General features: G+C 40.9%; 1 protein-coding gene across 4 annotated transcripts in view; it reads left to right on the plus strand.

The window, feature by feature from the left end:
- DIS3L2 (DIS3 like 3'-5' exoribonuclease 2) overlaps positions 1 to 25,874 on the plus strand; it is a 373,065-nt gene that overhangs the window by 152,090 nt on the left and 195,101 nt on the right. For all 4 annotated transcript variants that reach the window (XM_054477505.2, XM_054477506.2, XM_054477507.2 and 1 more), the window contains exon 7: positions 23,895 to 23,995. In XM_054477505.2, the coding sequence (XP_054333480.1) occupies positions 23,895 to 23,995 (101 nt within the window). The remainder of the gene's footprint in view (positions 1 to 23,894; positions 23,996 to 25,874) is intronic.

The raw sequence follows: 25,874 nt of genomic DNA on the forward strand, positions 1-25,874 counted from the left end.
AGTCCAATAGAACTCAAGATGAAGAAATTCACTTAAAATTATGCAACCACATGGAAATTAAACAACCTGCTCCTGAATGACTTTTGGATAAATAATGAAATTAAGGCAGAAATCAGGAAGTTCTTTGAAACTAATGAGAACAAAGATACAATGTTCCAGTATCTCTGGGACGCAACTAACGCGGTGTTAAGAGGGAAATTTATAGCAATAAATGCCCACATCAAAAAGCTAGAAAGATCTCAGGTTAACAATCTATCATCACGACTAAAAGAACTACAGAACGAAGAGCAGACAAACCCCAAAGCTAGCAGAAGAGAAGAAATAACAAAGATCAGAGCTGAACTGAAGGAGACAGAGGCATGAAAAACTCTTCAAAAAATTAACAAGTCCAGGAGCTGGTTTTTTGAAAAAAAATAATAAAATAGATAGACCACCAGCTAGACTAATAGAAGGAGAGAAGATTCAAATAAACACAATCAGAAATGATAAGGGGTAGGCTGGGCACAGTGGCTCACGCCTGTAATCCGAGCCCTTTGGGAGCCTGAGGTGGGTAGATCACTTGATGCAGGAGTTCAAGACCAGCCTGGCCAACATGGTAAAACCTCGTCTCTACTAAAAATAGAAAAATTAGCTGAGTGTGGTGGTGCATGCCTGTAATCCCAGCTACTCAGGAAGCTGAGTCAGGAGAATCACTTAAATCCAGGAGGTGTAGGATACAGTGAGCTGAGGTCTCGCCACTGCACTCCAGCCTGGGCAGGCGACAGAGCGAGACTCCATCTCAAAAAAAAAAAAAAAAAAAGATAAGGGGAATATTATCACCGACCCCACAGAAATACAAATAACCATCAGAGAATACTATAAACACCTCTATACACATAAACTAGAAAATCTAGAAGAAATAGATAATTTCCTGGACACGTACACCCTCCCAGGACTGAACCAGGAAGACATTGACTCCCTGAATAGACTAATACTGAGTTCTGAAATTGAGGCAGTAATAAATAACCTACCAACCGAAGAAAGCCCAGGACTGGATGGATTTATAGCTGAATTCTACAAAGAAGAGCTGGTATCATTCCTACTGAAACTTCCAAAAAATTGAAAAAGGGGAACCCTCCCTAACTTACTGTATGAGTCCAGCATCAACCTGATACCAAAACCTGGCAGAGTTAAATCAAAAAAAGGAAACTTCAGGTGGGTATCCTTGATGAACATCAGTGTAAAAATCCTCCAAAAAATATTGGCAAACCGAGTTCAGCAGCTCATCAAAAAGCTGATCAAGTAGGCTACATCCCTGGGATGCAAGGCTGGTTCAACATATGCAAATCAATAAATGTGATTCATCAGATAAAGAGAACTAAAGACAAAAACCACATGATTATCTCAATAGATGCAGAAAAGACCGTCAATAAAATCCAACATCTCTTCATGTTAAAATCTCTCAATAAACTAGTTATTGAAGGAACATAACTCAAAATAATGAGAGCTATTTATAACAAACCCATAGCTGATATCATACAGAATGGGCAAAAGCTGGAAGCATTCTCTTTGAAAACCCTCATAAGACAAGGTTACTTGAAAACCCTCATAAGACAAGTTTGCTCTCTCTCACCACTCCTAGTCAACATAGTATTGGAAGTTCTGCCCAGGGCAATCAAGCAAGAGAAAGAAATAAAGATATTTAAATAGGAGGAGAGGAAGTCAAACTATCTTTGTCTGTATTGCAGATGACATGATTGTATATCTAGAAAACCTCATTGTGTCAGCCCAAAAGCTTCTTAAGCTGAGAAGCAACTTAAAGTCTCAGGATACAAAATCAGTGTGCAAAAATCTCTAGCGTTCCTTTACACCAACAACAGGCAAGCTGAGAGCCAAATCACAAATGAACTCCCATTCACAATTGCCACAAGAAGAATGAAATACGTGGGAATACAGCTGACAAGGGAGATGAAGGACCTATTCAAGGAGAACTATAAACCGCTGCTCAGAGAAATCAGAGATGACACAAACAAATGGAAAAACATTCCATGCTCATGGATAGGAAGAATCAATATTGTGAAAATGACCATACTGCCCAAAACAATTTTTAGATTCAATGCTATTCCCATTAAACTACCATTGACATTCTTCACAGAATTGGAAAAACTGTTTTAAAATTCATATGGAACCACAAAAGTGCCTGAATAGCCAAGGCGATCCCAAGCAAAAAGAACAAAGCTGGAGGCATCACACTACCCAACTTTATACTACAGGGGCCAGGCAGTGGCTCATGCCTGTAATCCCAGCACTTTGTGAGGCCAAGGCAGGTGGATCACTTGAGGTCAGGATTTTGAGACCAGCCTGGCCAACATGGTGAAACCCCATCTCTATTAAAAATACAAAAATTAGCTGGGTGGCACACATCTGTAATCTCAGTTACTCAGGAGGCTGAGGCAGGAGAATTGCTTGAACTGGGGAGGCAGAGGTTGCAGGGAGCCAAGATTGCACCACTACACTCCAGCCTGGGCAACAGAGCGAGACTCAGTCTCAAAAAAATAAAAATAAATAAATAAATAAAAATAAAAATAAACTATACTACAGTGATTCAGTAACCAAAACAGCATGGTATTGGTACAAGACACAGACCAATGGACCAGAGTAGAGAACCCAGAAATAAGATTGTACATCTACAGCCATCTGATCTTTGACAAACCTGACAAAATAAGCAAGGGGGAAAGGATTCCCTATTTAATAAATGGTGCTGGGAGAACTGGCAGAAAATTGAAATTGGGCCCCTTCCTTACACTATATACAAAAATCAACTCAAGAGGAATTAAAGACTTAAATGTAAAACCCTAAACTATAAAAGACCTAGAAGAAATCCTAGGCAATACCATTCAGGACATAGGTACCAGCAATGATTTCATGAAGACACCAAAAGCAATTGCAGCAAAAGCAAAAATTGACAAATAGTATCTAATTAAATTAAAGAGCTTCTGCATAGCAAAAGAAGCTATCAACAGAGTAAACAGACAACCTACAGAATGGGAGAAATATTTGCAAACTATCCATCTGACAAAAGTCTAATATTTAGCATCTATAAGGAATTTAAACAAATTTACAAGAAAACACATCCCCATTAAAAAGTAGGCAAAGGACGTGAACAGACTCTTCTCAAAAGAAGACATGCATGTGGCCAACATTTGTAAAAAAAGCTCAACATCACTGAACATTAGAGAAATGCAAATCAGAACCACAATGAGATACCATCTCAGAATGGTTATTATTAGAAAGTCAAAAAACAACAGATGCTGGCAAGGCTGTGGAGAAAAAAGGAACACTTTTACGCTGTTGGTGGGAGTGTAAATTAGTTCAATCATTGTGGAAGACAGTATGGCGATTCCTCAAAGACCTAGAGCCAGAAATACCATTTGACCCAGCAATCCCATTACTTGATATATACCCAAAGGAATATAAATCATTCTGTTATAAAGACACATGCATGCATATGTTCATTGGAGCACTATTCACAATAGCAAAGATATGGAATCAACCTAAATGCCCATCAGTGATAGTCTGGATAAAGAAAATGTGGTACATACACACATTTTCTATGAATACTTTGCAGCATAAAAAGGAACAAGATCATGTCCTTTGCAGAGATGTGGATGGAGCTGGAGGCCATTATCCTTTAGCAAACTAATGCAGGAACAGAACATCAAATACCGTGTGTTCTCACTTATAAGTGGGAGCTAAAAGATGAGAATGCATGGACACAGGGAGGGGAACAACACACACTGGGGCCTGTCAGAGGTTGTGGTGTAGGAGGAGGGAGAGGATCAGGAAAAATAGCTAATGGATGCTGGGCTTAACACTTGGGTGACGGGATGATCTGTACAGCGGACCACCATGGTCGCCGTGTGACCAAACATGGCACATGTTTACCTGTGTAACGAATCTGCACATCCTGCACATAACGAATCTGCACATCCTGCACATAACGAATCTGCACATCCTGCACATGTACCCTTGAACTTTAAAGTTGGAAATTAAAATAAAAAAGAAAATGGTAAATATGCTTTTAATAAGACTGCAAGATCAACTTAGATTATTTTCTATGTGAATGGTACCAGCCCACTGTAGTTACATTGACTTTGCCTGCTGGCCAGAAGCTCTAATTAACAGTTATATGTTTTTGATATTTAAAAAGGGTAGGAAATTAATTATAGATGCAGTTGTTACTAAAATACTTCAAAATGTGAGATCCTGGGCAAATTTTTAAAAATCTTATTAAAAGACTGCTGTGCTTAAAAGTTTAGAAACAACTGATCTAGTTCATCCCTTCTGTTTTACAGACAATGAAATTGAGGCTCAGAGAAGTTCCTGGGCTTATCCAGTATCCCACAGGAAGTTAGTGAGTTCATTTAGAAAAATACTTGTACCTCTAGTAGTAGCAGCCAGTTTCTAGAATAGATCATATTTTTTAAAGAGCGCATCGTGGACATTGTTCATCTAATGTCTGCTTCCCTTTTCCCTTTCCCGTATGTATACCGATTTTTATCTGGATATCTGCTTGTTCCCCAGATTCCTTGTACTTTGGGCAAAGTTGATCCCAGTTGCCAAGCTGGGTCTTGGTTGCCTTATACAAGTTTTGCTTAGTATACTTCGTTGCCTGTACCACTAGAACTTTCTGTAGCAATGGAAATGTTCTAATCTATACTGTTCAGTACTGTAGCCACTAGCCACATGTGACGCTTGAGCTCTTGAATAAGGCTGATGTGACTAATAAATTTAATTTTTAAATCGTATTTAATTTTAAATAGCTACATGTGGTTAGTGGTCACTTTATGAGATGTCATAACTTGAGACCATTGCCTCTTCCCATAAGCCCATGACCTAAGCAGTCCAATCAGGCTGAATCCTGCTTGGAATTCTGTGGTGTAAGTAGTTTCCTGATGGATATGAACAAGGCAACACTTATTCCTTACTGCTATTAGCAGCTATCTTATGACTTGCTAAGTATTATACATAGAAGAGTAAAGAACCAGAAGCAAATCTGTGCTCCTACATTAGATCTAAGGCCATTAGTGAACCTTGGATCAACTAACTCTGAAGCCTTGCCTACCTTTGGACTTCCAATTACATGAGCTAATTTGTCACCTTTGATGTGTAAGTCAGTTGGAGTTGAATTTTCTGCCATTTCAGCCAAGAGCAACTAAGCAGATACAAAGGTACTGATAGGCTACCTTTGTTTTATATAAGGCTTTTGAGTTTCTGATGGGCATTGTCATGAACAAATTTTGTAGTTGAGGGAGAGGGCTTCTTTGAGGTAAAAGATGATGTGAACAACCTCTAGTTCGACTCTGCTGCTTGCTTGCCAGGTAACTTGGACAAATCAATTTTCTTCTTAGATCCCAAGGTTTTCATGAGGCTGGAGGCCATTATTCTTTAGCAAACTACATGTAAGTGAGGATTATGCTATTTTACAACTTTAAGAATAGGGGCCCAAGTGGGTTTATACACACACCAGGCTTTATGTTACTTGCTGGGGAAAGAAAGGTGAATACAAAGTAAAATCTGGATACTAGTCTTCGGGTGCACTTAGTCCTTAAGAGGAGAGACCATAACAGATGTGCTCTGGATCTTGCCTGCTGTAGCTCCTTCAGTGGGAAGTCCCCTTACTAAACTGGTAAATACGGTCCGCTCGTGTCCCCAGGGGCTTGCTTGGACCATAAGTGGACTCCTGTCCCAAGGAAAACCAACACATTGACTGGCCAGTGATCCACTAGATATTTTTCTTCATGGCTTGAGAGCTCTGGAGCTGAGATGTCACATGGAGTTAGGGCTGGAAACAAAGTTGTTAGGGAACAGAGGCTCTAGCAACTGTAGACAGTGGCATGTAGACAAGAGGAACAGATTTTCAGGGAGAAGGAGGGACCATTCAGAGAGGAAGGGGGACAAGGTAAAAGGAGGTGTGGTAGAAAAAGGGAGAGAAAAAAAAGAGGACAATGTATTTCCTGGGCCTTGAAGGGTGAGTAGGGCTTGCCAAGTGAAAGAGGATGAAGAATATTCTTGGTATGAACAGGGTCACAGAGCTGGATGGTAGGTAGAGTAATACCTATAGTGGGATTAGTACAAGATGCACAGTGGGGAGTCTGGAAAGGAGGCTAGAAAAAACAAATGGGCTGTGGTGAGGTTTTGCAGAATTATCTATGGCTGCTTAGAGCTCTGGATTGTGAAGAGTTATCCAAGGTTGTTACAGAAAGGAGACTTGTCATTAGAAAGGGGAGAAACTGGGTCATGGCCGGGAACCATTAAGACTAGAGATGCTGGAGAGAAAAATTATGCTTCAAAAGAAAAACTATAATACACCTGTTCTTAGCTGTCCTTGAGTTTTTCCTACAGCTTGGACTATATCCTAAATTCTTTGTGGGCTATAAGTCTCCAAATCAAAGCTTTCAAATCTTTACTTTTAAAACTGGGAATTGCACTGCTCATTCCAGTACTCAGTATTTACCTTATAGTATGCTGTTCCCTTATGCGGTACTAAAACTATAGATGGCGGTACTAAAACTATAGATGACAGTACTAACACCTTTGCCATGCAAGTCTTGGAACCCCAGCCAGGCCTGCATGAATATGCTTAAGACAGTTGCAAAGTGGTTCCACTCCTTTTATCTTAGGGTCTACACCTATTCCTACTATGCCCCTGATAGCAGGAAGAAGTTAGAATGGTCTTCACCCTTTTTCCATCTTCATTAGCCAACACCTTAAGATTAAGGTATTATAAAACCCAAAGGGAGGGATTGAAACCACCATTGCAAAGTTGTAACTGAGTCAGTGAAAGAGAGCTGACCTAACCAACTCCATCTTGCCTCTAACCTCCAAGCTATCCTTGTTCATTCCTGGGAGTGGGCTGAACCAGCTTTGGGAGGAACTTAGTTTACAGTTTAAAACAAAGATGATAACAACCCTTTCCCAAAACAAACCTCCTTCTTGCCTGAAGACTAGATTGTCTTTGTAGGACTAACAAGTTAGGCACAAGATTAGAAATTATGGTTTAGGAGTCAGGCAGCTGGAGCTACAGGATTCTGACCCTCCCTAAACTGCTCATAAGATCAGTGCTTGAGATATTTTGCAGACACTGCACTTGATGGATCAGCTGGCACCACACAGATTGATAAACTGGCTTATCTGATCTTGTGGCCTCCATTCAGGAACTGCAGTACTCAGGGCAAGAGGACAGCTTCATTTCCCTATGGTTTCATCTCAGACCCAACCAATCAGCACCCTTGACTCACTATTCCCTTACCCACCAAATTATCCTTAAAATCTCTGATCCCTGAATGCTCGGGGAGACTGATTTGAGTAATAATAAGACTCCGGTCCCTCCCATTCCCATCCCCCCGCCCCAAAGACTAGAGATGCTGGAAGACCTGACTAAGAGCAACAGCGCTGGAATAGAGAGGAAATAATAGATGAACAAGACATTTCAGAACTAGAATTGACATGGTTCCATGGCAGATCTGATATAGGACTTAGGCAGAGAAGGATTAATTAATGAGAGTAACTTGGTTTCTAGCTTAGCAACTGTGTGATGCTGATGTTCTTTAGTGAAAAAAAAAAAAAAAGAAAAAAAAAAGAAAAAGACCAAGGGTAAGAAGGACTGTGAATTCAGGTTGTGATTATATGTTGATTTGAGTTTCATAGGGGACATTCAGGTTATGACATCCAGTGGGCAATTGGAAATAGAAGTATAGACCCATAGGAAGGGTGGTGAGAGTTATACATGTGAATCTTGTCAAGCTATGGGAAATCAATGAGATTGTCGAGTAAGTGGACTATGATTGAATTACCCGAAGTAATCATTGTCCTATAATACCAGAGCACAAGCTGGAAGATACAGAAAACTCAGGCATAGGGGAGGGTATTTGAGAAGTAAATCTGATAAAGATTTTGAAAGCCTTGAAGAAAACCTAGAAGAAAAGTATCTGGAAGTGTCTTAGTCTGTTTTCTGTTGGTTATAACTGAATACCTGAAACTGGGTAATTTATTATGAAAAGGAATTTATTTCTTACAGTTATGGAGTATAAGAAGTCCAAGGTCAAGGGGCTGCATCTAGTGAGGACCTTCTTGCCAGTGGGGACTCTCTGCAGAGTCCCTAGGCAGCACGGAGCATCACATGCAGAGGGAGCTGAAAGTGTTAGCTCAGGTCTCTCTTCCTCTTCTTATAAAGCCACCAGTTCCAATCCCATGATAACCCATTAATCCATTAATGGATTAATCCATTCATGAGAGCAGAGCCCTTCTGATCCAATCACCTCTTAAAGGCTTCACCTCTCAGTACTGCCACATTGGGAATTAAGTTTCACCATGTGTTTTGGAAAGGGACAAATATTCAAACCATAGCAGGAAGTAAGAAGAAAGGGATGATTACTTTCAAGGAACAAAGGAATTGCCTCTGTTTCCCTTAGCAGGTGTCAGGTGATTGAAGATTATTTTTATAAAAAAAAGAAAAACAAACCTAATTCTGACAATTATTTGGAATCAGTCTATCAGCTCCTTTTGCATTTAATCTTTATATCATAAGAATGTATTGAAAGAGAAAAGTTAAATTTGGTATTTACTGAATGAATGTACAGTATACTCAGGAACCTGAGAATCAGCTCCATGTGGGATGTTTTATGTCTTCATTCTCACTTCTCTCTTCCTGAGATTCTGAGGCTGTTTTCCTGTGAATGATATGGTTTGGCTCTGTGTTCCCACCCAAATCTCATTTTGAATTGTAATTGCCATGTGTCGAGGGAGGGAGTTGATTGGATCATGGGGGCGGTTTCCCCCATTCTGTTCTTGTGATAGTGAGTGAGTTCTCACAAGATCTGATGATTCTATAAGTGGAAGTTCCTCTGTTGCTCTTCTCTCTCCTGCTGCCTTGTGAAGAAGCTTTGCCTTCCACTATGATTGTAAGTTTCCTGAGGCCTCCCCAGCCTACAAAACTCTGAGTCAATTAAACCTCTTTCCTTTATAAATTACCCCATGTCAGGGAAGTTATTTATAGCAGTGTGAAAACGGACCGATACAAGGCTGATGCAGTGGCTCACACACAGGATTACAGATCCTAGCACTTTGGGAGGCTGAGGTGGGCAGATGGCTTGAGGTCAGGAGCTCAAGACCAGCCTGGCCAACATGACAAAACCCTGTCTCTACTAAAAATACAAAAATTAGCCTGGCGTGGTGCCGGGCACTTGTAATCCCAGCTACTCAGGAGGCTGAGACACAGGAATCACTTGAACTCTGGAGGTGGAGATTGCAGTGAGCTGAGATTGCACCATTGCACTCCAGCCTGGGCAACAGTGTGAGACTTGGTCTCAAATAAATAAATAAATAGATAGATAGATAGATAGATAGAGCTGAGATTGCACCATTGCACTCCAGCCTGGGCAACAGTGTGAGACTTGGTCTCAAATAAATAAATAGATAGATAGATAGATAGTCTCAAATAAATAAATAGATAGATAGATAGATAGATAAATAAATAAATAAATAAAACAGATGAATATAGTGAAGTTAAGCTTCAGGTCTTCAGAGCCCAGGAAGGGAAGGCTTGAGTCAGTCAGGTAGCTCTTCCCTTTTCATCCCTCTGGTCAGCATATGCCGGGTTTATTCAGTTGAGTAATGAAGCCTTTTGGGTAACTTGGTGTTTTACCCGTGTCTTTAAGGTTTATGTATTTTTTCCTTTGTTAGAGACCCTTTCATGGTCACTATGTGGAATTATCTTTGCCTACAAGTTCATCCTACTGTCATTGATTCCTCTTTGGATCACTCTAAATAATTCCCGTTCTCCTTAGAGAATTCTCAACTAGGTTTTTCAAGTCATGCAGCAACATGCCAAGGGAAATCTTTGCCTGACTAATAGACTTGGAGTAATGATGGTTATAACCTGTTGAGATTTTTAAAAAGCTATTGAAGAGTCTAGCCAAGCCTATTGGCTAAAAACTGGGTCGTGTGGCTCTGAATGGGGAGAGGGAACTGACAGCTGCCCTACTCTGGCTATAGAATGTCCGCCATTAAGGACAGATCTTATTTAACATTTTACAATTGAAAACTGTCCCTGGTTTTCAGATAATGCTTAAAACAAACAAAAAACAACAACAAAAAACAACAACAACAACAAAAACCCCACCCAGCTCAAAACGTTAAAGAATGAATATGCCACCCCTGTTCCTGTAAGTGGAACCAGCTGTCCACACTTCATACCTTTTGTCTAGTCCCTTGAACAAAAGCTCAGCTGCACTGTGAAGTCCCACATCTCTGCTCCTCAGCTAGCTAACCCCCATGTGGCTGCTCCCCTTGGCTCTGACACTCATTTCAGCCCATTTCAGAGCCCCTTTGGTACCTGCTTCTGTACTTTAGACTACTGCACCCATGACTGCAGTTCACCCAGGCCTCATTGTACCTTTTCTTCCAGGTATGAATATGCTCTCTGGGCTGACCCTGGTGCAGTGGGGCCAGGATCCAAATCTGCCTGGCTAGCTCTGTTCACTTCTCCATCAGGGAAGGGGGATCCAACAAAATATGGCAACACTCTTAGTAGGACAAAACAGTACTAAACAAGAGCTTTTGCCAGTCATTCTTACCTCTTAGTGCTTCATTTTCCTTATTTGTACGAAACCTTCATAATAAATACTTGTCTTGGTTACTTCACAGGTTCTTACGTAAATCAAATGATTCTTGCATAGATCAAGTGAGGTAATGGAAGGAAAAGCACCTTAAAAAGAGTAAAGCATAGCATTTCATTATGGGAATTTTCCAAACCATTTTTTGAAGCCTGTTACCTCTTGAACTAGCAAGTGTCAAATGAATCTTCCTGCAGAGGTTCTCAGACCACATGGTGTCAGTGATGAGCTTTAATGACTCTCTGGCTCCCCTTGCCCACCAGGGGCCTCTTCCCTGCCTCTCCAACCTTTGCTCTTGCATCTGCCCATTTAGACCTCAGGGCCAGCCTAACCAGGCTCCGTATTGTTCCTGAGCACTCCCTTTCCTCTTCTGCCCTTGTGTGTCTGTGCTTTATCTTTTCTGACATGAATGCCACCTAGTTCCCCATCTCCTGTGAAAAGGCCTCCCATTCTTCAAATGTCAACTGTCATTTTAGGTGTGTATTAGGTATCTCTCACTGTGTAACAAATAGCCACAAACTTAGTGGCTACAAACAACACATTTATTATCTCACGGTTTCTGTAGGTCAGGAATCTGGATAGGGCCCTTCTGGGTCCCCTGCTTCAGAGTTCCTCACAAGGCTGTAGTCAAGGTGTCGGTTTTCTGAAGGCAGACTGGGGAAAGATCTGCTTCCAGGCTTTTGTGATTATTGGCCAGATCCAGTTCCTTGTGGGCTCTTGGACTGATGACCTCAGCTCCTTGCTGCCTCAGCTGCCTGCTCCATGGGACTCTCTATGTGGCCGCGTGCTTTATCAGATCCAGAGAGTCAGCTGGCAAGATGGAAGTCACAGTCTTGTGGAAGCTAATCATGGAAGTGACAGGCCATAATCTCTGCAATATTCTGTTGGTTAGAAGCAAGTCCCAGGTCCCGCCCACACTCAGGTGGGGGTGATCATACAGGGCATGAAGACCAAGAGGGTGGGGGATTATTGGGGACCATAGTAGAGTCTGCTTGTCACAGATGGTTCCTCTATCAGCCTTTACTTATTTCTTCAAACCAAATGTGTGATCTTTTCCTTTTGTGAGTCTTCTTTATAACAACGTATTTTTTCCAGTTTACAATTCATGGCTGGTGTTTTTACAGTTGACTTAAAAACTTTTTTCTCATTTAACCGTTTTTGCTCATCTTTAATCATCCACTTGCAACCCCACAACAGTCTTGTATTTAGCAACTGTTGTGCAGAAGGCACTCCTTCTTTCCACCCCTTTGAAACTAAAGAACGATCAAACCGGTTGCTCTCTTGTTTAATTCCTGAGTATTTTTCTCCACAATAGCCATATAGCATCCATTGTAAAACCTTCAGATTTGCCAATTTGGCATCAAAAGCAGTGACTCATTCACGTCTATATAACCTGGCTGGAGTGGTCCATGTTAGCCTGATTTGCACTCAGAGCTGAAGCTTGTTACCTTGTAAAAGAGAAGCAATTTTCCATCAAAGATGCGTCAAACATTAGCTGTTTCTGAGTGGTGCATTGTTGTGTTTTTCCTAGGGGCCTTCGTGGATCTCAGAAATGATGCTATCTGTAAAAATGAATTTATTCTCCTTTAATCTATCTAGTTTCTTTTCCCTTAATTCACTTGGTAGTCCTACTGTTTTCAGGTCACACCAAATGATTTGAAAAAGAGGACTGGCTCTTGGGGAAGTAGCATTTTAATTATTTCTCTTTTGTCGAGTAGTAGGCTGGATATCATTATTTCTGCTGGAGATGTTCAAGAGAGTGAAATAATGAATGTGCTTTAAGAAGCTTGGAACATAAGAGAGATATGGTATGTATTTCATATATGTGGGCTTGCAGACCCTATTTGACTCATCTAGTCTAGCTTCCCATGCTTTGAGGCCAGTCTCTACTTAACTGGCTCAGATGGCTTAACACCTTTTTTATTTTTTGCAGTTTTAATGGATAACTAGCTAGTCCTTAGAAGACAGGTAAAGAAACACTCATTGGACTTTAGTAAACACCATATTTCTAGTGTTGACATGATCACATCACAGTAAGACGTGAAGCTTGGCCTCTTTCAGAAAAATTCAGATGGAAGTCTACTTAAACTTGGAGGAATCATTCATCTGTTGAGTAAGATGCAGAATTAGTAAGTTAAAGCCAGCTAGAGATGGAAGCATATAAGTCTGTGTACCTACATTTTGGGTCTTTGGGGAGCCATCAGACTAAAAGTCAATTAAAACTTCAGTAGAGAAATTTAAAAGTGGTTTCTCCTGGGCAAGAGAAAGATTTGGAGCAGAGAGTGCTCAGGGAAAAGCAGAAGAGTGTTAAAGATGTAATTAATACAGTTAATAGCTGGGAATGGGAATCAGTGCAAAGCCCCATTTGAGAAGACCCTGTGAGGGACTCCAGTTTGGGCCTGAAAGCCACAGTATCCAAGGCTCAGGTCCAACTCAGGAATCTGAAGCGACTGCATGGCCAGCTTAAAGAGGAGGGTGACCAAATCTTGCCAAAATGTGTACCACCTTTCTTAATCTCTTACCAATCTGTAAATTAGAACAATGAAGGGAAATTGGGTAGTGAAAGGATGTTTTCCTCTCTTATTCCTTGGGTATCAGCTTCCTTTTCATTCCTTTATTCATCTTACACTCTAATATGTTAAGGCTTTTTTTCCCCCCGAGTCTCTGCCCGGTTTATCTACTCTCAGATGATGTTATCATAGAATTAATATACCCAGCCTCTACCATAAGATGTAGAACCATATCCCCGGCTTGGGCAGAGGACCTCATTATGCTTATGTTGCATTGTGACACCAAATTTGAAATGTGTTCAAAATAAAGTTGATTGACTCTTGCAGTATCTGTCACTCAGGCATATCTCTTAGGAATCATGTTTTCTTTTCCATTTTCACTCCCATCAATGCTGTTTGGATTCTGAAGATAGTGTGGCAGCGTGGAAAGAGGATGAGGTGCTGGCATCCATGAGATTTAGGTTCGAATCCTGCCCCAGACACTTATGAGCTGGTCACCATGGGCAAGCATGTTATTTGATATGTGTGAGCCTTTAGAGATAAGTTCCCTTATCTCTAAAACCAGCATGATAATCCCTGCCTACCACGTGGGACTGTTGGAGAATATTAAATGTGGTATGTATGTAAACCACCTAACACAGTGCCAAGTGCAGGTGACGGGCTCAATGACAAGCTACCAATGGTTAGTTTGAATGCATTGAGCACAGTGCCTGGCATGTTCAAGGACGTTGTTTTGGGATGTCATTCGCTTTCAGGCCTCCCCTGGCATTGTGGAACACAGAGCTCTGCACATAGTGGGTCTTCTCTACCTTCCCTAGCACTTTCAGCAGATGTGTTTGGCTTTGATGTTTCAGAGGAAACAAAAGCTGACCCCTTTGTGATCCCCTGCAGCTTACAGCCACCAGATTTACAAATGGCTTAAGTCTAATCTCCTCCCCTCCTGCATTTATTTCGATACAATGAAGTTGGCGTTTCTCTGTCCTTCTGCCGGAGTTAACCCTTCCCCTGGGTTCTGGATCACATCCCTTCCTGTCCAGGGACCCCTCCCTTTCCTAATTGTGCCCACTTCAACCACGCCTTCTTTACTGGTTCCTTCCCACCAGCAATTAACCATGTCCAGGCCTCCCTTATCTTAAAAAAATAAAATATTAAAAGCCATGTCATGATTTCTGTCCTCTCCCTACAGCTTCCACCCTGTATTATTCCAATCCTTCACAGCCAGACTTCCTGAGCTTCTTCCACACCCTCATTCCCACAGTCTGCCTCCCACTCAATTTCCCAGGCACAGCATTCTGACTTCACTTTTCCTTCATTCAGATTAGTCTCACTAGGGCCACCTGTGACCTTGTCACTAAGGCCACGCTGCTGACTACACTTTCCCTATTGAAATTCTTTCTTTCTTTGTCTTCTCTGATTCCATATTAGCCTGATTTTTCTCCTACCTCTGACCACACCTCAGTTTCCTTTGCAAACTTTTCTACTTTTGCTTTTCTTAAATGTTGATGTTCTCCACTGTTCTGTCCTAGGTTCTCTTCCCCTCTAATTCTGAAAAATCTCCCAGGGGAAGAGTCTACTCATTCATTTGCTGTCTGTACACAGGTGACTCCCTCATTTCTATTTCCAGCCCAGACCTTTCTTTGAAGTGCCAGATTTAATATCTGATACCTTAAACTAAAAACTGACTGAATTTACGTCCTTTCTTGGTTGTACTGAAATACTCTTCCTGGGATGGCTCCTCATCAGTCTATAGTGGTGGCTCACACGCGTTAGTGCGCGCTGGAATCACCTGGAAGGCTCGTGAAGCTACAGAGTACTGGCCCCCACCCCCAGAGGCTCCGAGTCTGTAGGTCATGGATGGTGCCTTTTATTTTGCATTTCTAAGAGCTCACAGCTCATGCCTATGCTGCTGGTAAGGAAGCTCTGTTATAAGGAAATCAGGTAGTCTTTCCCACACCCTACTCTACCTCATATACCTCCCTACTTCCCCACTAGCATCTAAATATTATAATTTTGCCAGTTTTGACTTCTGCATACCTCTCTAGCCAGGACCTTCCATTCCCTTGGCCACTAGTCTGATTTAGTGCAGTGACCTATTAACTGGCCTCCTGCCTCCAGTCTCACTTTTCCTAAATCTGTTCCCTGTTCAGAAACCTGTCTAAGCTTCCCAATACTTTAATCATGTCAGCCTTTTGCCACCATTCTCCTATAGCTCCCCATTGCCTTTGTGATAATCCAAACTCTTTAATGTTTAACTGGCCTCTGCCTATCTATGTAGTACCTTCTCTTGTTCCTCCTTACTCTGCACAGCATACACCAGGCACACAGAAAAATATCAGCAATTTATATATATAACAATTACTGAGTGCTTACTGTGTTTTAGCCCCTGTGGCACTTTAACAGACATTAATTTCATTTAATCCTCCTATTAACTCCTTAGGGTAAGTTACATTTTACAGACAAGAAGATGTGACCTATTTTATAATGCTGCCATTGTCCTGTAGACCAGTCCTGTCCTGCCAGTTGTGTCCAAAATAACAGGGTTGGATTCACTCATAACTCGCTACAGGCCAGGCACGGTGGCTCACGCCTGTAATCCCAGCATTTTGGAAGGCCGAGGTGGGTGGATCACCTAAGGTCAGGAGTTCAAGACCAGCCTGACCAACATGGTGAAACCCTGTCTCTACTAAAAAATACTAAAATTAGCCGGGCGTGGTGGCAGGTGCCTGTAATCCCAGCTACTCGGGAGGCTGAGGCAGGAGAATCACTTGAACCTGGGAGGCAGAATTTGCAGTGAGCTGAGATTGCACCCTTGCACTCCAGCCTGGGCGACAGAGCAAGACTGTCTCAAAAACAAAAAACAAAAACAAAACTCCAAGAGACAACAACAACAACAAAAACATTAATAGTATCTAACAGTTTTTTAAAAATGTACTTGTGCCAGGACACTACGTGTAAACATAACTCATATAAACTATTTCCGGTGTGCAAAGGAGGAAATTCAGAGACAAAGAGGAATTTATTTGTTCGGAGCCACATAGCTCAAGCTCATAGGATCTAGGTTTGAATTTAGATCTTGTGACTCCAAAGCTCATGCTATCTGTCATGCCTATGGATGGAAGCAGTGAAATTATATAAGGAGAGCTGTTTATCATTAGGCAGCTTTTCAAATTTAAAACCCATCACTGTCTATAACTGAATTATAAAATTTTCCACAACCCTCCCACCCTAATTGGAACCCACCCACATGCACCCATCTTTCTTCCAGATCCCATCGTACCTTGGTGGGAAGAGCTTGGACCTGGAGTCAGACTGGGTTCTGATGCCCCTCTACTAACCATCTCCTTGGATGAACCCTGGGATAAGTTACTTTACTTCTTTGAATTGCTGGTTGCTTTTCATTAAAACTCAGGATATTAACAAGCAATGGGTTTCTGAAAGAAAAAAAAAACCCTGGGATAATAATACTTTCCTCATGGGTTTGCTGAGACAAATGAATGTGAGTACCCACTTCTCTCCATCCTTGTGCCTTAATGAGATAGTACCTTATCCGACAGTGCCTTAATGGAACATTGGGTACTATTGTAATGGCTTCCTTACCATCTCCTTGCTTGTGCTTACACTGTCCCCCTCCCCTATTCTTACCCATGTCACTGCTCCCCATCTATGCTCTACACTGCCACCTGAAAAAGATTTCTAAGATCCAAATCCTAGGGACTTTCCGTTAATCGTTATGGTGGGCTATTAGATACACCAGGAGGAAACTACTGAAAACCAAAGGCAGATACACCCTCCTACTGAAACAACTAAAAATATTTGGATTAAAAAAAAATCTCAAAGCATTAAAGAACTGACGGGCATTACTAGGTTAAAACTGGAATTGATAAGACATTGTAGATTTGACCACCAGTTGCTGGGGACAGAAATAAGGTCCAGACTCTTTATAAGAAGCTGGAACCCCAAAGGGCTACACCATCAGGGTAGACATGAAACAGCAGCTCTCACATGGAAATGCAGCCCAGGTTCAAGCTGACTGGGTCAATCAAAGAATCTAAAGTCTTGAATTGGTTTAAGGACTGGTAGTGCCTCTGGATATCTGGCAAAATCAAGTGGAAATTCTTTCAAAAGAAAGGTTTCTTCAACCTAGGCCTCAGATTATTCAGTTACTAGCACATAAATATAACCAGGCATCCAAGGAAATCATACTTCAAAGACAAGAACCATAAGAAACCACAAACAACAGAAGCAGCTCTTCAAAAACATCATCAGGTACTAGAATCATCACAGTCTAAAAAATGTCTGTTTGAAATCAAACTTCAAAGACAAGAACCATAAGAAACCACAAACAACAGAAGTAGCCCTTCAAAAATATCATCAGATACTAGAATCACCACAGTCTAAAAAAAGTCTATTTCCCCTGTTTAAAGAAATAAAAGATAACTTTGAAGATAACTCTGAATTATGACATAGCAAATTGGAAAAGAAACCAAAAAATCCGTCTAGAAATAAACATTAAATTAACGAAATTAAAAACTTGTGGATGAAGAAAAGTGTATGTTTGATTAAATATTTTGAAGAGAAAAAGTCAGTGGATAGATTTAACAGCAGATTGGATAAAGTGGAAGAGAAAGTTAACAAACTGGAAGATAGTAAGAAAAAAATTGTCCAGAGTGTATTGTGTGGAGAGACAAATAGAAAATGCAGAGGAGAAGGCAAGAGACATAGAGAACAGAGTGAGAAGGTTTAAATAATTTGAATTAGAGTTCTAGAAGGAGATGAGACAGAAAATGGGCAAAGATGAAATTTGAAGACAATGGCTGAGATTTTCCATAGCAGGCAAGATACCATTAAGCAGATCAGTGACTGCAAGTCTCATTTTTTTAAAAAATCCAAATTTAGATATACCAGGAGGAAACTACTGAAAACCAAAGGCAAAGAGAAAAAAGCAGCTGGAGAAAAAAAAGGTTGTCTTCAAAGGAGCACTAGACCGACCAGGATAACCTTTTCTCATTAAATATAATTTAACCATTTCTTATTAAATATAATTCTGATCATATTATTCTCAGAATTTGCAGTGGTTTTCCATCACTAAAATGTAAAATAGATACTCTTCAGAATGTCGTATGAGGCCTTTCATGGTCTGGTCCCTGCACCTCATTTATACACACAAGGCTTTCCTCCTACTGAGTTTACTCTTGCTTGTGTGCCTTTGCACACTCTCTTCTCCCTTTCTAAAATGCTCCCTAGGCCCATCCACCTAGCTATTTCCTACTCAGCCTTTCCATTCTCAACTCAAGAGTTTAGCCGCTCTGTCAAACTGCAGGGCTCCCATCTCATTGCCCTTAGGCACACTGCTTGCCAGCAGTCGTGAACAGCATGTGCTTTAAAAATTTGTTTGCATTTTTGCCTCCCTTCCAACATAGGAGCTCCCTGAGGACAGAGCTTGATACTCCATCAATATTCAGGATGCTCACTGGGTTGACTCCAACATTTCAGAAGGTCCCATTTCATTTAAATAATATCTTGATACAGGTTTTCATGGCTCTTTTCATAGTGCCCCAGTTCTTGCTAGTGTGGAGAACAGGTCACCACCGTCAGCACCAGCGTCCTGCATGCTGTCATTGACTGGCTCCCCCTCTTCACTACTCCTCTTTCCTCAGTGAAGCTGGAATAACAGTACCCACTTTACCCATAGTATAAGTTGTAGGTTAGAAGAGGTAATATAGGCGAGCATGCTGTGAAAATTCTTTGGCATCATACATTTTCATTAGCTCTATATCAGAGTGAAATTTGGTTAGGCCTAGGGATTTTGTGAAGAAAGGAGCTTATTGGTGCTCCTGAAGACTGTCCCTCCCAAGTCTTGCCTTGACAGGAGCTAGATGTGGGGTCCTAGAATGATCATAAGCACTCGTTATGCCCAGCAAGCTTGCAGCATCACAAATGATTATTCACAGTGTATGTTACCTTGCCCCTGTGAGGGCTTGTGTTTTCATTTCTACATTTCACTGGAGAGAGGGGGGCCCATAAGATAAGTTTTCCTAGTTGGTTTTGAGAGATCCAGAAGGGACATATTTTCATTTACAAATACATACTGCATTCTTTTCATTGAACTCTTTGGAAATTGTAAATTTCTGTGGCCCTCCATTCAGAGATTGAACAAGCTTAGATTTGTCAGCTTTGGACTTAAATCACTGCCATTATCTTAATTTGGGTTCTGATTGTGTCTCACCTATATTCTAACCTCAGCTTTCTAAGATCTCTGCTACCAATGTCTCTTCATTCCAGGGTGCTATCAAATTCATAGCCCTAAAATATGTGTGTGATATATAACTCTCAAGAGAAGAATTGCCCTACCGTTTATAATGCTTTATAGGATAGTGTCCTAGCTTGTCAGTTTCATTGTCTGGGCCTGTATGTTAGAAAGTATATTCTGTAGAGAATAGCATTAAATCCTAAAATATCAGTGGCTTAAACAAGAAAGAAGTTAATTTCTATCTCACGTAGAAGAAGATCAGAGACAGGCAGGCCAAGACTTGTAGGATAGCTCCACAGTCTTCAGCTCATTCTGTTGTACTGCTCTGCAGAGTAGAAAACACCCTTGACCTCTGGCCTCCAGGACCAGGATGAGTGATCAAGGTCCAGCTATCAAATCCACATTCCAGCCCACAGGATTGAGACGAAAGAGAAGGCTGGGCTTCTGCCTTGTAAGGTTACTCCTGGAAGTCACTAACAACACACTTTCCCCAGAATCTTAATGCCTAAAATGTAGACATGCAGGGATGTGGCTGAGGGATGTGGCCTTTTAACTAGGTGGCAGTATGCCCAGCTAAAAATTGGAGTTCTTTTTACTAGGAAAGAAGAGCCTGGATAATTGGGCAGTAACTAGTCCCTCCGACAGGGCCATTCTACCAGCGTTATTTCCCACCTATTCTAGTCCCTCTCTACCCAGCACTGTGTCCCCAACCTGTTAGTAGCTACAGTAAATCTTTTACTGGGCCTTTACCATGGCAGGTCCACTCACAGATCTAGGCCTTTCACAAGTTCTGGCCGTTGTCTGGAGTGGCCTTCAACTTCCTTATTTCTCTTTGAAACATCTATATCTATATATCCTTCAAGGCTCAACTCACTTCCTCCGTGAATTTTCTTCATTAACAGTGACAGAACATTATCCCTTACTTTTGCATATAGCAGTGTGGTGCACTGGAGGAGTTTCATGGATTTAGTGGTTGTGTGGACTTGCATTTGAATACCCTCTCTCCACCTTGGGCTGGAAAGTTTCTCAGCATGTAAACTGTTAGTAAAGCAACAGCCCAGGTCTATCTTCTGAGTTCCAGACCTTCATTTTGAATTGCTTACTCACTTTCTTCACTTAAAAGTCTCATATGTGACCTATCAAATAGAACCACCTCCAAAATAGAATTATTGATCTTTACCCCTTCCTCTCGTCTTTTCTGTGCCATAAGTGATGCCACTATCGACCAGTTACTGGTGTCAGAAAGCTGGAAATAATCCTTGACTTCTCTTAACTGATCATCCTTAAGCTCTCATATGTAATTATCACCAAGACTATTCAACTCCCAAATATATCTTAATTCCATCTCCAATGCCTGCATCACAGCTGCATCCTCTCATGCCTTGACTATTGCAGTAGCTTTTAACTGGTCTCCCTACACCCACTCTTAGTCTGCTCTTATCTTGCCCTGGGCAATATTGCTCTCTTGCACAGAATCCTTACTCATCTTGCCATTGTACTTAAATTCTGGCTTCTTATATTCTGCAAGGCCCACACCTGACTTGGCACCCATCTACCTCTCATTCTCATCTCTAGCCATGCCCATTCTTGCTCACTGTGCTGCAGCCATGCCTCATGGTCTTTGTTCTGGTCGTTGATTGTGTGAAGAACTTCCTGCCTTTGCCCTTTCCTGTGTGCTATTCCTATCCTGGGTCTCTCATTCTCCTCTTCACTCCTGTATACACTGTCCTCATGTCTCAATTTAAATTCTTTCCCTGATCTCTAATCTAAATCATATGTCCTTTCCCCCTTCTTTTTGGGATTATTCTTTCCTTCTTAGCATTTATCATGGTTTTTATTTTTTTTGAGACGGGCTCACTGCGTCGCCAAGGCTGGAGTGCGGTGGCACGATCCTGACTCACTGCAGCCTCCACTTCTGGGCTCAAGTGATCCTCCCACGTGAACCTCTCAGGTGGCTGGGACCACAGGTGTACACCATCACACCCGGTGGATTTTTTTTTTTGTATTTTTTGTAGAGACAGGGTTTTGCCATGTTGCCCAGGCTGGTCTTGAACCCCTGGGTTGAAGTGATCCTCCCACTTCAGCCTCCTGAAGTGCTGGGATTACAGGTGTGAGCCAACATGCCCACCCTATAATTTTATATTTATTGAGTGATTATTTATATAATATTCCCACATTAGTCTGTAGGGCTGGGATTATATTTCTTTTAACACTGGGTCTTCAGTGTGTTAATGTGTTCAATAAATACACATGGAATAAATGAATAATAAGTGATCTTGTGATTAAACAATGTAGTAGAGTCTCATTAAATTGACAACTTTGCTAATTTTTTTTTTTTTGGAGAGACAGGTTCTTGCAGGCTGGAGTGCAATGGTGCAATCTTGGCTCACTGCAGCCTTGAGTTCCCAGGCTCAGGTGATCTTCCCACCTCAGCCTCCTGAGTAGCTGGGACTATAGGCGAGCACTGCCATGCCCAACTAAATTTTATATTTTTAGTAGAGACAGAGTTTCGCCATGTTGCCCAGGCTGGTCTTGAACTCCAAGGCTCTAGTGATCCTTTTGCCTTGGCCTCCCAAAGCACTGGGATTTCAGGCATGAGCCACCCCAGACCAGCCGACAACTTTACTATTCAGTGTGGCAAGGCATGGTTGTTGGAAATGTATTAAGGTGATTCACCTTTTCAACCTGGCATTGTGTTTCTTTATATCCATTGACTGTTATCTATGATTCTCACCTGTAAGACTTTAAACCTTGGTTTAATTTATTAGAATGTAACTTTGCCTGAACAAAGCCTCGTTTCTTCCAGGATATCCTTCTGAATATAGAACCTGAAAAGGTCATGTTCAGGTCTGATAGAAAATCATGATTGGGCCCACTTCTATGGCTTGCCCTCTCTCTTAAGATGTAATTTGGTATAACATTTTGAACAGCCGACTTGCTGTTGTTGGGATGGAATCTGAGGTAACAGTCATTTGAAGATGGAGCCATCAGTGATCATCACAGAAAGCTGTTTGCCCAGGATTTAGGCTGCCTTGGAAACCCAGTCCTCTCACTGCGATGTCTTGATTGCTAGCATTTGAGACCAAACTAGTTGTCAAATATCTAAGTAGAGGATACTTATTCATGGTAATTCCACACTTTGATTTTTTTCCTCAGTTACTTTGTTCTGCAGAGCACATTGGTGAGGTATGTTATGGAACAAACAGATCAACAACTTGTGTGGTTTTTTTTCTCTCTACAATTATAAAAAATGTTCTAAAAGCATTTGATGATTTTGGAATCCTGAATTATGGGTTTAAAAGAAAAGATGAACCTTGCTGCTGTCCTCTTTCACTGATAGACAGGGCAATCTATAATAGGAAAGTTTATGTTTGCTTTTACTTTTTGGAAAACAATGAGGATTCTGCATTCAGAGGGCACTTCAGTAGGTAGATTTCAGCATAGATGGAAAAGCAAACAGTTGATCATTCTTAAACCCCGGTAGGTCAGATCATGTCAGTGTTTCCAGAGTACGCCCAGAATGGTAAAAGTTGGCTTTAAGCTGAGTTTTTGCTAAAAGGCAGCCAGTCCTGAAAAGGATTGATTTATTTATTTTGGCCTTGGCAACATCTAAATGATGATAAGTGCAAGTTTCTCTTAGCTCTCTGGAGAGGCTCCCATGTAAATTGGTTGTGACCCCTAGAATCCAGAATCCCTAACATAGTTGGATAAGAAAATTTTGTGGGGAAATCTAACGTAACAAGTAAAGATTCAAAATTTTAAATGTTTAGAAGTGTGTAATTTGCTGCTTTTGTTCATGAGTGTTTTTAATACTTCTGGTAGAGAGCCTAACTGCCTCTTTCCTCAGGAGATGTGGTTTCAGTTTCTTGGGTGAATGTGCATTTTGTAAGTTTTTTAAGAAAGGAAATTAAACATTAAAAGACTTTAAGTACTTTACTCTTTATATAATGTCACTAAGAAAAAGCCAGGAAAATCAGGGTTGGGTTTTTTAATTTATTTATTTAATAAATATAATCTATTTTCCACCATTTTGTTTGTTATGGCTGGTACCAAAGTACTTTTAAAAGTTAACATTTATTATGATTTTGTTTTATTTCAGCAGATGTGCATAATAAATTAACCTATCTATTCTTCATTTTGGGCTGGGGCAGCATTTAACATCTAGTTTTTTGGAATTTCGACACAGCTATTTAGTTTAATTCAACATAGTTTGATGCTCTCCGCTTGTATGATATTTATGATAGTATGTGAATAATGTTATAAGTAGATAAAATGTGGTCTGCTAAGGCTGAGTGCTCAGCCTGAGTATAATACTGGTATGTGACAGGTCCACTGGGGGCCTGGGGTTCTTCTGTAAAGTGAGTAGTTTGGGGTAACTGGTATCCAAGCATCTTTCTAGATTGAATTTTAAAATCCCACTAATTGATATGCATCTGGTTGATGACTCCTCTTCTCTCTTTATTTGTCTTTTTAATGTAGGAAGAGAGGATGGTGATGCACCGGTTACAAAAGATGAGACCACCTGCATTTCACAAGACACAAGAGCTTTACCGGAGAAATCTCTGCAAAGATCAGCAAAGGTCATTGCCTACAGATTTTCTCCACATGTCCAAATGGCTTTCACCTGAGCTACTTGTTGAAGATCTCATGTGATTCAGTCAGGACTGTATTTGGTCATTTAATCAGAAAAGTTAGAGCAGAGAATCATAAAAAGTGAATTAAAAAAAAACTTTAAACATATAAATACGAATCCATCTTCCTGCCTTTGGATAAGAGGTCAAGGCCTTTTCTTTGAGTGTGGGTATGTTGATTGGAGTTCTGTGTTATCTTTCTTGCTTAAACCACACTTGTAATGCAGCATTTATCACTTCCAGTTTTGGTGGAGTGAGTGGAGTGAGAATTTAGACAGTGGAGAAGCAGTATGAATGTAGACTCTCTTCAGATTTGTACAGTTTTTGCTCCAATTTTTTTTTGTTGTTACCATGCCCATACCTAATTTAAAAATAATTTTAATGTCTTTTTTTAGTTTTTCCAAAGTATTCAATTTAGTTATAGAAACAATTGTTTTTATATTCCTATTTCACCATTTTGTACAATTCACTTGTATTCTTTAATTATATAAGCTAGTGTCATTTTCAGATGTGGGATGAAACAGCAGACTTCTTTTTTTTTTTTGAGATAGAGTTTCACTGTTGTTGCCCAGGCTGGAGTGCAATGGCACGATCTTGGCTCACTGCAGCCTCTGCCTCCCTGATTCAAGCGATTCTTCTGCCTCAGCCTCCTGAGTAGCTGGGATTACAGGCGTGTACCACCATGCCTGGCTAATTTTTTTGTATTTTTAGTAGAAATGGGGTTTCGCCAGGCTGGTCTCGAACTCCTGACCTCGTGATCTGCCCGCCTCGGCCTCCCAAAGTGCTGGGATTATAGGTGTGAGCCAACATGCTCGACCAAACACAGCTGACTTCTAGCTGTGCAGATAGCTCATAGTGGCAGAAATGGTGAAGGGCAAAGTATAAAGTGGCATAATGTCATGAGACTTTATGTTTCAGAAGCATCCATCAGTGTGTTTCATATGGGAATGCAGTGTGCTTACTCTACCCAGCAAGTTGGTTAATAGAGTATTGCTCTTGCATACTGACATGAGGAATTTCTAAATTATACTCTATATATTTGAGTACTAACTGTGCTCCAGGCAGCATGCTAAGTGTGGGAGATTTGAATGAATGGAAAGCCTGGGGATGGATCTGGCTCACAGACCTATTTTGTTTGACCTGTGCAGTATTTAAAAATTTTGACTTCATGGCTTTCAGCAAAAAAAAAAAAAAAAAAAAAGAGTTGTCGGTGGGCAGGGGTGGGGGTGTTCACATTAAAAATTAGACTTTTGGCTTCTCTTGTCAAAACAAAACATTTGGTAACACTGGGCCAAATTTCTAAATGACTGTAGTCAGAACTGAGTAGAGGCAGCTCTGGAACCTGTGTTCTTTGATTTGCTACTGCCCTCCAAACATGTTTTCCCTCTCCCTTCTCCCTTCTCCCTATCTCCCTTTCTTTTGGATAATGTTTTTAATGGATTCAACCAAAAATTACAAGGCAAACAGCACTTGCCTGCGAAACTTATGCTATGGTAGAGTAATTTCCATGACAATTAACATTATATGAATTGCAAGTAATGTAGTAATGCCAGCCTACTTTATACACTTCCATGCTGTCAAACATTAAAACAAGAAACAAGAATTTCCAGTTCAGACAAGATGGCATAGACCTATTTTTTTTGCTCCTCCCACTGAGGATAACTGTAAACCCTGGAAAAAACAAGAGGCAACCAAAGGACAATTCTGAAAGTTGAAAAGAGGAAGGCAAACTAGTTACGTCAGTACTAGAGAAACAACATAACAGCAGGGACCTCACAACCCCCCACCAACAACAGCAACAACAGAAGGTGGCCCAGGCCCAGTGTTT

The sequence above is a fragment of the Pongo pygmaeus genome, chromosome 11 (genome assembly GCF_028885625.2).
Source record: "Pongo pygmaeus isolate AG05252 chromosome 11, NHGRI_mPonPyg2-v2.0_pri, whole genome shotgun sequence".
NCBI classification, from domain to species: Eukaryota; Metazoa; Chordata; class Mammalia; order Primates; family Hominidae; genus Pongo; species Pongo pygmaeus.